We start from the raw sequence: 14,111 nt of genomic DNA, 5'->3' as shown, positions 1-14,111 counted from the left end.
TTCGCTCTGTGAAAATTCTTATTTTTAAGCAGATTAAAATATAATTTAGCCAGTTATTTTGTACACAGTTTTTGAGGTAAGTATGAGCCATCTATTCCACTATTTGGAGTTAGTATATTTGGCGTTGTTCTTAGAATTATTATTATTTATAATTTTTATTACCTAGTTGGGTTAATTGAACACTCACCGTGTGAGGTTAGATGAACATATGTCCAGTTAACCTACTATAAGGCGTTACGCAGATAAACTGCTTTTAAAATTGGTTTATGGGTCACCTGCAATAATACATTTAATTGTAAATCATTCATGTGGGCGTCACGTCTAAATGTATTGGTTCCAAGTCAACAATAAACAAATTGGCTCAGCAAATATCATTTAAGCGCCTTGTCTTAATATTTTTACTGGTTTCTATTTATTATTACTTTATAATTTTTTTTTGTTTCAGAAAATGCCAAGGAAAAGAATACGAACGACAAACAATAGGTCCTACAGTTCAGAAACATTAAAACAGGCTTGCAAAGAAGTCTTAGAAAATAGTCGTTCGGTAAGAAACGTAGCTATCCAGTTTGGTCTTCCGAGAATTACACTAAAACGTTATGTAGACAAGTGCCGCGACCATGATTTGGGGACGGTTAATTTTCGCCCAAGTAATGAACACCTAATGGTATTTTCTCAAGACGAAGAACTGCTTCTTAAAAAATATTTACAAGAAGCTTGCAACATTCATTATGGATTGTCAGCCAAACAAGGTCGAAGGTTGGCATATGAATTTGCTGTAGCTAACAACAAAACTATAAAGGAGAGTTGGATTCGGGATGGAATGGCAGGAAGGGAGTGGATGTTTAATTTTATGGGAAGACACAGATTATCATTAAGAACCCCTGAACAAACTAGCCTTAGTAGGGCGACCAGCTTTAATAAAGAAAATGTACAAGCATTTTTCAAAAATCTGAGAGAGCTTAAAAATAGATATAAGTTACATGCCAATGATGTCTATAATCTAGATGAGACAGGTGTAACGACGGTGCACAAACCACCAAAAGTATTGGCCGCAACAGGCAAAAGAAGCGTGGGGCAAATGACTTCTGAGGAAAGAGGGGTCCTTGTTACCTTGGTGGCAATTATTGGCGCCACTGGAAGGTATGTGCCACCCTACTTTATATTTCCACGCGTGCAATTTAAGGATAACATGCTTCACGGAGCCCCTACTGGAAGCAAAGGTGCCGCAACACCATCTGGGTGGATGAGAAGTGAACTCTTTTTGCCTGTTTTGCAACATTTTGCTCAACATGAAAGATCGTCAAAGGAACACCCAAAACTAATGATTATCGACAATCATGAAAGTCACTTAAGCATAACGGCACTAGATTTTGCGAAGGAAAATGGAATAATCCTTTTAACGTTACCTCCTCACTGCAGTCACAAGCTGCAGCCGCTAGATGTGGCTGTGTTTGCCTCGTTAAAAAAATTTTATGGTGCCGCTTGTGACAGGTGGATGGTGAATAATTCAATAATCAAATCCACCCAAAGTTTCAAAAGGGGACTATGCTATTGCAAAAGTTTATGGCAAGACTAATGCAACCTGTAGGCATTATGTGGCTCACATTGATGACAATTTGTTAAACGGCTATGATGTTAGTTTTATGGAACGCCATAACCAAACACGATATTTCTTAGAAGGCGACCCCGGTTTTGTTCCTATTGATGATATTATTTACAAACTGCCTCTGCCGATAAAAAGTAGCAGTGCCAGGTTTGCTAAAATGATTTCTTTTAACATAGACTTTAATGAATTTGACTTTACTTTATATTAGTTCAATAAAGAGTTGTTAAGAAAATTCCCTATTTTCTTTACTCATTTTTTTTTGGTATATCATACTGTTCAGTTAGCCCGCTTCCATGTTTCAGTTAACCTACTAGGTAGGTTAACTGGTCAAAATTGCAGATTATTACGAAAATCATCCCCTTATTCCTTTAGATATTTATTAAACTTCAAAAACCGTATTAAATGGTTAGTCAAATAACAACGAAACACAGGATAAATATTGGCTTATTTTGAACCAGACACTAAGTAAATATAATTTTTTTTTTCAAAAGATGTCCAGTTAACCTCACTCTACCCTACGCCATTATTTAAACAACAACATTCAAACTCAAGCCTGAAGAGGGTCAACCGACCCTAAACGGGCACTTCAAACATTCTCTCCCTCATAATAAAGAATCCTTACCCTATCCTCCTGAGAATGAACATTGTATGATGATGAGTAGGCTACGGAGTAGACTACGGAGTAGTTCTGGCCGTGGAAGCCTACGATTTCATAATTTCCAGTTCTTATAAAAGAGTGTGAAATTACAATAACGGATCTATCGAATCTAGCTGTTTAAAAATATACAAGTAAGTTTAAAAATGTACAAGAAAGCACTATCTTATGTGGATATATTTTTGTGCGCATAGTACTATCTTCATCGATTGTTGCCAACAATATCAACAAAGTAATGTCTATCTTGTCTATATTTTATTAGTTATTAATATTGCATAAAATGTTTGTTTGTCGCTTACCTAAGTATGAATGAACTAATGTGGGCAGATCTTCTGGTTGAATCAAATTATATTCTGCAGAAAATTCGGTTTCCAGTGTTTTAAAAAGATGACAAGGTTTTAATTTTATTGTTTCTCTTAGTTGACTGGAGTTATCAATTTTTTCTTTCTCAACAAGATAATTATCTTTCTGAAGCAGAATATTATTTGAAGCGAGTTCAATTTTAACCATATCTTCTTTGGTCTTATTAAGGACCTACAAATGGTATATACATATGAAAAAAATGTGTTAAACTTTAATATTCAAATTCCAAAAATATTTTCAATTACCGTGGCAAGGAAGTTATAATTAAAATAACTATGACATAAAAAAACAGGAAGATGAATGATAACAAACTAGTTACTTACCCATGTCTAAGAATTAATATTTTTGTTGAATTAATACCACGTAAAAATAAAGTGTTATCTATATTATATAACTTACAGGCAGATATAGAGTCCTCAGAATAAAAAAACATTGAAGCAGCAGCGAAAGATAAAATGGAAACAGAAATTTGTGCCTGGAAAAATCATTGGTTTGATGCTAAATGCAAAAATGCAACAAAAGAAAAAAATGAAATGTACAGAAAGATGCATACCCGACAAACTAGAAAAACTGTAGGGAATTATCAGACAAAAAGAAGAGAAGAAAGGAGGATACACAAAAGAAAAAAACGAAACCACTTAAATAAGGAACTTAAAGAAAACCTGTCACAATAAGTACTAGTTTTGTCTTAAATAAAAGTTCTCGAAAAATTCTCTCACTAGCTTCCGCTAGTTTTTGCAATAATTTCTTTTTAACCTTTCCTGCTTACACTAGATCATCAGCATATAGTAAACACAAATGATTGTATCATTGTAATTGCTTGGCATTTGAAATCCAACGTTAATGAGAATAATATTACAACATTAATGACATTAAATCCCGAGAACTACTTCTGATACATAGAAATCTATGTACTTAAATTTAATTATCTAAAGGAAAAATCTAAAGATGAAGGTGCTACTGTAGAGATACTAAAAAATCTAATAAAAATTTAGATACTTACATTTGTTACTGATACATCGAATTCATTGAAAAAGTCTTCCTCACTAATCAAACTATATGGCACATAATCTTCCGCCTCATCTCTGTGGTAAATAAATCCATTTAAGGTCTTTTGGAGAGCAGTTTTTAAAGCAGGAGTAACTTCATTGTGGGAGGAATTTTCTAAATTTGAAAGTCGGGCATCCATTTTAAAATACTACACATATGAAATATGACAATATATCAATATTATATAATATTATTGTCAGTGTCAAATTATTATAAAAAATTATAATATTGGTTCAATCTTAGACAAAGAGAGGGGACCCGTAATTGATGGAATTGACTGAATCAAAATCGACACCAAACCGGCACCAGAAAGGTTGACAGGTCATATCTTATTTCTTCAGTAGATTAACAACAATGGATATATATATATATATATATATATATATATATATATATATATATATATATATATATATATATATGTTTATATATATATATATATATATATATATATATATATATATATATATATATATATCAATAGATTTTTTTCAAAATTTATAATTGAACAATACATAACATAATAATCACTTTTTGAACATAATTTGATCATTACATATTTTTTTGTAGATCGATATAGTGTTTCAGTAAATCACTAAATTGAAGTTGAAGTTTTTGGCCCGGCGGTGGCTATAAATAAATACCCTTTTTAACTACTGCCTCAATAAACTTCATAAAGTGTCATTGTAGGAGGTTGGCCATTCGCACCTAGTAATAAGAAGGTCCTAATAGACAAGATGTGGAAAGTGATTTAAACGGTGTAAGGAACTTTATCCAAAGATAAACCGCAAATAAAGAAGCGTATAACTGGTGCACATCTTTAGAAAATATGATAGATATGATATATAATATGATAGTAATGGGTAAAAGTATTTCCGATCCCTGATTTATGAGAGACTTTACTCGTATCGGGAAATTGAGGTCTTTGGCTGTTATAGAGGTCTTTATAAAACTCTCTGGTTATTTTCAGAATGTTTTGTTTATCTGTTGTTGCCTTTCCGTCTTTCTCTCTCAGCTTGTATATTTCTTTTTTACTTTGTTCTTCATTCTCGCTTAGGTTTCGTCGTATTTCCATGAGAGCTTTTGTATCTTTGCTAATCTTTTCACTTTTGGTGTCATTTTTCTTGCAAAATTCGAGTTGTGCATTTCTAACCGAGTCTGTTATTAATTTATTGTGATCGTTGATACTTAGAGGTTTGGGATTATTACTCTGTAAAGTTTCGGCTATATTTTTTATGTATGCTTCTGGCTGATTTGGTGAATTCCAAACTATGCGTTTGCAACTGTTTATCATCTTTGCTCTTTCTTTTTGTAGGTTTATCATTACTCTAGCTCTTACTGGTCTCTGGTCCGGTGTTATGTCATACTAGCTCAATATTGTTTTTTTTATTGCTTAGTTACCAACTACATAATAGTAGATATACGCTTTAAAGTTCATTTTGTGGCCGGCACAGGCATAACGACAAAAACATTTTGATAACTTCTTAATAACATTTATTATATACATTAAAGTAATAAAATATGGAATTAAATTATTACAACTACATAACATTATCTAGTAGAATTCACATAAAGTGGCAATTCTGGGAAGATCCGATGATAGATAGATTTGACATTTTCACTTTTTAGGTTTAACAAACGCAGTTGTTTACTTATGATCATATATGACGTCATTACCCTAACAATGGTATTCACAAATCACCTAGGGTATTGCTCATTCTACTATGATAAATTTATTGAATTTTTAAAAATATTTAGATTGTGAATGCGATAACAAACTAGTACATATATGACATAAAAGTTTGTATGCAACGAGGGCATTAATAGATGTGTATACCATCGATATAATATAGTATACTATATCGATGGTGTATACCCTCGGGCTACTTACAAACACTCGGGCCAGAGGTCTTCGTTTTTTTTTTAAATAGTCGCTCTAGGACATAAACATCTACTTAATGTCCTTGGTGTAGTATATTATAATAGAGAAAAGAAGAGGAAGTCATAACACATGTCAATGTCAATTGTATATAAATATTTCGACCGTTAGTTAAAAATATAAGTTATATAAAACTATGTCTAATCCTTTATATTCTTCCCTCACATCACACTACTTGGTATATAAATAACTACGTTTATTTTATTGTTTTGTTAATATTGTTTAATAATGTTTTATTGTTTATTTAATGTTTTTTTTTTTCATTTTTTGTCAGACTTTATCTATTTTTCTTAATTTTTTGGGTTTCATAACTGGATTAAAATCATAAGAGTAAGAGTTAAAATCTAACTTGATGATTAAAACATAATACCATATAATACCTTACATTTTTATATACTCCCCCTATTGTAGAATCGACAAACAACAATGCAAAAGTTCCACGTTGTCCTTACTCATTTGAGTAGAAAACATTTCTTAACGTTAGGCTGTTTCGGCAATCTGCCGATAGATGGCACTTTTGTTACCTTCTCTAAGGAGTGATAACTATATTTATTTCGGATGAATTCACTTTTATTCCTTTTGTTCTTAGCCTGCGGTGCTTTGTCTCCCATTGCCACTTTTTCTGTATATTTTCCACTGTATATTTTCTGTACATTTTTCTGTATTGTAACTTTTCCCACACTGATACTCTATTTCTTATTTTGTTTATAAACTGCATAATACTAATTCCATTCTATCCTAATTATCTTCTGGTGCTGATAGACAAGGCGAAGAGCTCGGGTTCTTTAGGAAAAATATTCACATGAGATTTTTTTTGCATAACCACTTTCCTGAGATACCTCAAAATAAGGTTCAAGAGGTCGCCTAAGTGAAAAGCTGTTCAATTTTTTTTTAAACAAATTATTCTAACAATCAATTTTTTCGCCCCGCACAATTTTTTTTTTAAATAGTTTTGATCATTCTGAACAAAATAGATCTGTGGTAGTTTTTTTTAAATAATTAAATAAAATTGTTTAAATAACTCAAAACCAAGAAAAACACAAAATTACGATTTTCAAGGCTAAAAAACACAAGTAAAAGCATTGTTTTTGAATTTACCAAGGATCTATATTCAAGTTAAAATCTTGTTCTATCATTTCCCGATAAGTATTTTGGCCTATTTCATTTCCCCATAAGTATTTTGGCCTATTTAATTTTAAAACGTTGTTTTGTAATCGTTAATAAAGCGCTTATGACAGGGTAAAACGCTTGAAGCGCTTGAAAAACAAGATCTAGGGTACACATTTCTGCTTCATTGTACAAATGAGTGACCGCCCTGCCATACGGTCTTCATGATCAATTAAAAAACAATAGTTTATTAGTTATTTATACACCAAGGTTGTTATTAAAATAATTATGACCAGAGAGCAATATAATCCCGCCAGAGGGCCTCTGGTCCTACGGTTGGATATTATTCGATAAACGTAATTATCCGGTAACACCAGTGGTATTGACACGCTGATATATTTTGTAGGTGCAGTGAAATAAAAAGTAAAAACGTCCCAATTTTAGTTTTTATATTATGTGAAGAGAAAAATTAAATGTTGTGTATACCACTGGTGTTACCGAATGATTACGCCCATCGAGCAATATCCATCCCTCGGACCAGAGGTCCTCTGGCTGGATTATTTTGCTCTCCGTGCGTAATTATCTTAATAACACCTTTGGTGCATAAAAAACTATAAAATCATTATTTTTTAATTGATAATGAAGCACGTATAACAGGGCGGGCGCTCCCGTACAATGAGAACTTAAACCAACAAAAATTTGTGCCGTAAGTCTTGTTTCTCTCTGTTATACACGCCGCAGCCCGAACGACCGTCCTGTCATAAGTGCCTCATTAACGATTTAAAACAATTTTTTAAAATGAAATAGAACAAAGTTTGAATTTGAATTTAGATCCGTGGTGAATTCAAAAATAACATTTTTTACTTGTGTTTTTGAGCCTTAAAAATCGTAATTTTGTGTTTTTCTCAGTTTTAAATTATTTATATCTCGAAAACGATCAATTTTACAGGAAAATTACAAGATACTTATTTTGTTTAGGATAATACAAAAAACTTAAAAATGATTTGTCAGAGCAAAAATTGATTGTTACAATTTGTTTAAAAAAAATTGTTGAAAAAAATTTGAACAACTTTATTATAGGTAGGTATATACTTCTGATTAAATCAATTGCAGAGAAAAAATCGGTGCATATTGCTAATGATGTCTCATTAGTAATGGGTGAGTCGAATGCCTTGAGTATACCCTACAGTTCAACTATGTGTATACTGCATCTGGGAAAAAGTCGTCATCATGCTCTTGTTGTATTTGAGGTGCTGAGGCCACAACCAACGGCAGCATCTGTGAAGATACTTTTGTCCTAATGCTGTGTCTGTATTAGTTTTTTCATTTCTTCATAACACATTTCTTGTTTTTTTTGTATCGATTCAAGCTGGTGAGGATACTGGGTAGCATTATTTGTAGTAAATTAAATTGTCTACAAGTTTATTCCTGTTAATTTTAATCGTAAAATGAAAATAAAAAAGTTATAAACAAAAATATCTAACAACTTATAAACAAATTTTCTTTTGGGTCTTATAAATTTTTTTTGGTGATTTTACAATAAAATAATATTAAATCAATAATACGGTTTTTCAAAGAATTTTCATTACAAATTTGTTTAGTTTTATTAATTTCTCTGGATTTCGCGCTGTAACTCATAAACTAGCAACCCTAGAAAAAATGTTGTTAAACAATATTTGTAGCAAATTAAATTGTCTTCAACTTTATTTGTATTAGTCTTTATCGGAAGATGGAAAATAGAAAGTTATTAACAAAAATAACTTAAAATTTTTTTGACAAATAATCTTTTAAGACATAACTTTTTTCTGGTTCTTTTACAAAAAAAGATTATAGTGTTTTAAATGAATAATTTTCTCTACAAACGTGTTTTATTTCTTAGGCTTATTAGGCTTAGTTTTTTATCACCTATGTTTTTATTCAGATAATTTATTATTTTGTTAACATTCCTATGGTATTAGTTTATTATCGAACTTCTTCCGGACCACCTATGAGGTAGAGTCTGGAGGCGCATCGGTTTCATTAATCTAAGGCTCATTCACTGACAATTTTTAGGCGAGATAATATTAAGTATAATAATATATTTAAAAAGTTATTTTCCTGTTTCTTCTTCTTTAGGTACCGTCTCCTCTAAGGAGGTTGGTAATCATCACAGCTATTTTCATTTTTGAGATTGCAGCTCTGAACAAGTCGACGGAACTGCAATTATACCACTTTCTCAGATTGTTGAGCCAGGAGATGCGTCTTCTTCCAATACTTCGTATTTCCTGTATTTTTCCCTGTATTATGGTTTGCTGCAACACATATTTATCCCCTCTCATAACGTCACCGAGATATTGTAACTTTCTTATCTTAACCGTATTCATGATTTCCATTTCCTTTGTCATCTTTCTGAGGACTTCAACATTTGTTATTCGGTCTATCCAACTTATTTTTAATATCCTTCGGTAGGTCTACATCTCGAATGCTTCAAGTCGAGCGCTCACCTCTTTAAGGTCCAGGCCTCCACCCCATACAGCAGCACCGAAAACACATATGAACTTAATATTCTTATTTTGAGTTGCAAACTAAGGTCTCTACTGCATAATACTTTTCTTATCTTATTAAATGTTGCTCTAGCTTGTCCAATTCTCATTTTTATTTCTTCTGTATACTAGTTATTTTCATTAATAATTGTACTAAGATATCTGTATTTTTTTTACTTTTTTTATTGGAACCCCTCTTATGTTTAAAATGTCCTGTTGTTGTGTTTTGGAAATTGTCATAAATTTTGTTTTATTAGTATTAAGCGTTAGTCCGCTTTCCTCACTAGCATTTACTACATTATCTAAAAGTGTCCTGATACAGATTTTTTATTTTCTTTGATGGCCCAGGCTGCGGTTCAGGATCTATTCCAGTAACGAAGGTTAATGTTTGCGAAACAACGGAACTTGTTTCTATTAATTTTGATTAAAAAGTTTTCTATTAATTTTGATACATATTTCCATGATGTCACTGCAGGTTTCACCAGAACAAAAGCATTTGCAAAATCTATATGCAAATAATACTGCTAATGTTAGAGTTAATAATGTGGTTTCGAAAAACTTCAAATTAAAATCTGGAGTTCGACAGGGATGCATTATATCCCCTATTCTATTCAATATATATATATATATATATATATATATATATATATATATATATATATATATATATATATACATATATATATCTATATATTGTTATGATATGTAAAATCGAGAAAAATATTGGGTTGATTAAAATATTTCAAAGTTCAAAAACATTAAAATAATTCAGATAAGTAGGATAATGACCAACAAACATTTCGAAGAAGGAAAGTTATTAAATTCTTGGATTACCTGTACTAAACAAAATGTAAGCTATGCATACATTATTTCTTTGTTATACTTGAGTGACCCGCATAATTTTAAGTGAAATCCAAAGACAATTGAACCGGGTTTTCCAAATACATTAATGCAGTGATTAAAGACAATAGAAGAGATTTTAGAAAGAGGTTTTTGTTAGTTTTTAAGAATTATAGAAAAATATTATTTGTAAATAAGTTTTAGGAAATTTTATAATTATAGGTAAAAATTTGTTTGTTATCGAAATGAAAAAATGGGGGAATTGTGACGAGTTTTGATTGGCGGAGATTGAAAAAGGTGGGATAGGTATGTAGGAATGAAAGTTTAGCTAGATTTAGGAGAGAAAAAAGATAATCAGTTGGTTTTCCAAGTCTGTAAGACGAACAGTGATTGTTCTCTGGCGGTTCCCGAAATGTAGCAAGCAGTAGTGTTGAATGTTAGTGAGTTTTTGTGGAGTTAGTGTATCTGACAGAAGCTGAAGCAGCAAAATATTGTAAGTCATATTTCTCTACTTATATTCCAAGAGTCACTGTTCAGGCCAACGAGAGATTCAGTTTATCGTAAAGAGAAGATATTCCAAGAGTCATTTTGAACTCGGGCCAACGAGAGATTCAGTTTATCGAGAGGAGAAAGGCTATCATAATTTGAATGATTTGTGCTTTTGAAGGAGATCATTAAGGACGATATACTTGCAACAATCTGTTGTAAGATTGCTGATTACATAGGGAGCGGTTGAGAGGAGATAATATAGTCTACAAGGAACAAGGATTTGGACCACTCATCATCAGAGAGAGATATTTTTGTTTTCTGCAGTTTTTTTCTTTTATTGATAACACAATTTTTACACTTAATTTAGAAAGGATATAGATATTTTGATTAGGCGAGTTAAAATAGTTTGGGATTTTGAGATTTCAATTAATATTGTTTGTACCATTAATTTTGATTGTTCACGTACGTAGAACAAAATTTTGAGAATCATTATATGAGATTTGTTTATTGAAAACTTTTGAGTGTGAATTATTTCATTATTTTTATTTCAATATATAGTGTTAGATGATATGTGTTTTTTATTATTCCGGCATTCTTTGGACCTTACCTTTCACATGTAATAGCATAGATATTGAAGCACGAATTTAACCCTGAGATAAAAGAATTAAAATTTGTGATAGAGTCATAATCATATCATTTAAATAATTTTAATTAATTAATCAAAAAAATTAATTAGCTAATTATTGCTTGGCGCACCAAGACTTTAAATATCACAATAACTGGCTTCCAAAACGTGGGGCTTGAAAATATCGCAGCTTTACATTTGAAGGAAGGGAAAGAGATCTGGAATAAGTACAGGTGATCCAGAGATAAAAACATATAACATTGAGGGAATTTGAATTTGAAAGTATTTTGACAATTTTTCCAGGGAATATAAATTTGATTTATTGATTGATCGTAGTTAGTGGATATTTACTGCTATTGAATTATTTGATTTTATTTTCTTTACCAATCGTACATTTCATATTTATTTTGAAATATTTGAATTTTACTGATTGCATATTTGATATTTGTCGTGAAAATTTAATACATTTGGGGAGAAATATTGTCGTGTTCTGAAACATATAGAGTGTTGTAAAATTTCACATTTGGCGGGGACAAAAACAATAACAAAAAGTAACAACATGTCTGTCACAAGGAGACAAAGTAAAATGCAGGAAAGGAAGGAGGATAACAGAGAAGATGAAACAATTTTGGAAGAAGTATCGGATAATGAAGGAAATGTGACAATAGTTGAGGAGAGAAAAGAACTATCAGGAATAGATAAAATATTACAACTAATGCAACTCCAGTCACAAAAAATGGATGAAACAAAACAAACAATGGCAGAAACAAAACAAACAATGGAAGAAAACCAACGGGAAACAAGGCAAGCAATAGAACTAAATAACAGAAATATAGAGCAGCGTTTGGAAAACTATGAACAAAAATTAGAAGAAAATGATAGGAAAATGGAAAAGCGTTTGGACAAATATGAAAAAGATGTAAAAGTCTGTTTAGAAAAAGTCAGGGAAGAAACAGAGAGGAAACTAGAGATGCAAAGAGAAGAAATAGAAACTAAAATGAAAGATATTAAGACTGTCCAGAAAAAGGAATTAGAACAGTTAGAAGAAAAATTTGAAATGGCGCTACAAGAAGACAGGAAAGAAGTAGAAAGAAGATTAAAGCAAAATGAAAAACAAATGGCAGAAATTGAACTAAGAGGAGTAGAGAGAAAAGAAGTTATCATCCATGGAACAAGCGAGGCGAAAATACAATTTGGCGGGGATATTCGGAAAACACACCCAGTACCGTTTGTTAAAAATTTGAAAACCAAATTACAACATATTAGATATTTTGACGATTGCAAAGAAACAATTAGAAACCATTTGAAAGTAGGAGCAGCGTTATGGTATGAAAGCAAGGAAGATGAGTTTGAAAATTGGACAGATTTTGAAAATGAATTTCTCAACTATTTCTGGGGGAAAATAAACAGAGAGAAATCAACCAAGAGCTACAGAATGAAAAATATCACAAAAAAATGGGAATATCTGAAGAAAGATATGCTTTGCAGATATATAACAATTCAAAATATCTAGAATACAAATATTCTACCGAACAGCTGGTAGAAATGATCAGCAGACATTTTGAGGAGACGTTGGAAGATCACGTGATTTTGAGAAACTATCAAGATATTGATAGTTTGTGCCAATTCCTTCAATTAAAAGAAGCGAAAAGAAAAGAAATGAGAAATAGAAGACAACATGACCAATATAATGGACCGGAAAGAAGGTATTCATCAAATTATGACCAGAGAAACCGACATCCCAGATCAACAAACGAATATAGGCCGAGAAATTACAATAATTACAATAGACAACAAAATTACGATAACCGGAATGATACACAAAATAGAACAAATGAAAATCACAACAGGAATAGAGATGTACAAAATCCTCCGAATAGGAATACTAACGAACAAAGGGACGATAGAAATAACCAGAGCTTACAACAACAAAATAGAAGGGAGATGAATCATGTAGCAATAGGAAACGAAAGACAAATTTCTAATTCTAATCTAATATTTTTAGATGCATTTATAAAACATAAAGCGATTAAAATGGTGATTGATTCTGGCTCGGAGATATCGCTAATCAATAAAAAACTAGTAAAAGAATTAAATTTGGACAGATTTGTGTATAAGATTCCTAGGGTTGATTTAGTGGGTGCAAACAATAAAAATTTGACGACAGTAAAAGAAGGTTTGGGAGTACAGATAAGAGTGGGAAACAAATTCCATATTATGAAATGTGTGGTGATTGAAGATTTAAATCATGATATGATAGCGGGAATCGATGAATTGAGGAAAAAAGATATCACCATAAATTTTTCGGAAAATAAACTGGAAATCAGAGCAGAACCAGACAACACAGGAGAAGAAAAGCAAACAGATAGGAAAACAAATTCTGGAAGGATCAATGCACAGGAAAAACGCAAAGAAATCGATATGACTGTAGAGGATAAACCGAAAGTACAAGAACAAGATCTAACAGAAGAGAAAAAGAGAAGGAAGAAAAAGAAGAAGAGTTCGAAAAGAAAGCAGGAAAATAAGATGGAGACCAGAGAAAAACAGGAAATAGAAGGCACAGAAGAATTGTTGGCAACCGACGATAAAACAGAATGGAAGCAGGAAGAAAAAGAAGGTATCATCAGAGAAATGAAAGGAATAGAAACATGGTGCTCGGAATACCAAAGGGAATTAGAGGATAAAAAGAAAACAGAAGAAAAAATGGCACTGATCGACGAGAATCCAGAATTTTGTGAAGAAGTATTATGGACAGTGAACACATGTGAACAAAAGGAGGATGAAAGAAAAATAAATTGTGGAAAAAACATGGGAAAGAAAATAGAGAAGATTTTAGGAAACCATGGAGATCTTGTTAATGAAGTAAACCGAGTGGCTAAAAATTATGAACTTTCTTTTAAGGGAAAATACTTGGA

At 31.6% G+C, this 14,111-nt stretch overlaps 1 protein-coding gene across 1 annotated transcript in view; it reads right to left on the bottom strand.

Moving 5' to 3' along the window:
* LOC140433885 (deleted in lung and esophageal cancer protein 1-like) overlaps nt 1-3,829 on the bottom strand; it is a 167,289-nt gene extending 163,460 nt beyond the window's left edge. Inside the window, exons 1-2 of the mRNA XM_072521859.1 lie at nt 3,628-3,829; nt 2,561-2,795 (exon numbers count right to left, since the gene is read on the bottom strand). Of these exons, the coding sequence (XP_072377960.1) occupies nt 2,561-2,795; nt 3,628-3,813 (421 nt within the window). The 5' untranslated portion in view covers nt 3,814-3,829. The remainder of the gene's footprint in view (nt 1-2,560; nt 2,796-3,627) is intronic.
* Nucleotides 3,830-14,111: the final 10,282 nt, after the last annotated feature.

Source organism: Diabrotica undecimpunctata, chromosome 2, assembly GCF_040954645.1.
Source record: "Diabrotica undecimpunctata isolate CICGRU chromosome 2, icDiaUnde3, whole genome shotgun sequence".
Taxonomy (NCBI): domain Eukaryota; kingdom Metazoa; phylum Arthropoda; class Insecta; order Coleoptera; family Chrysomelidae; genus Diabrotica; species Diabrotica undecimpunctata.
This window is presented reverse-complemented; position numbering and strand designations above follow the sequence as displayed.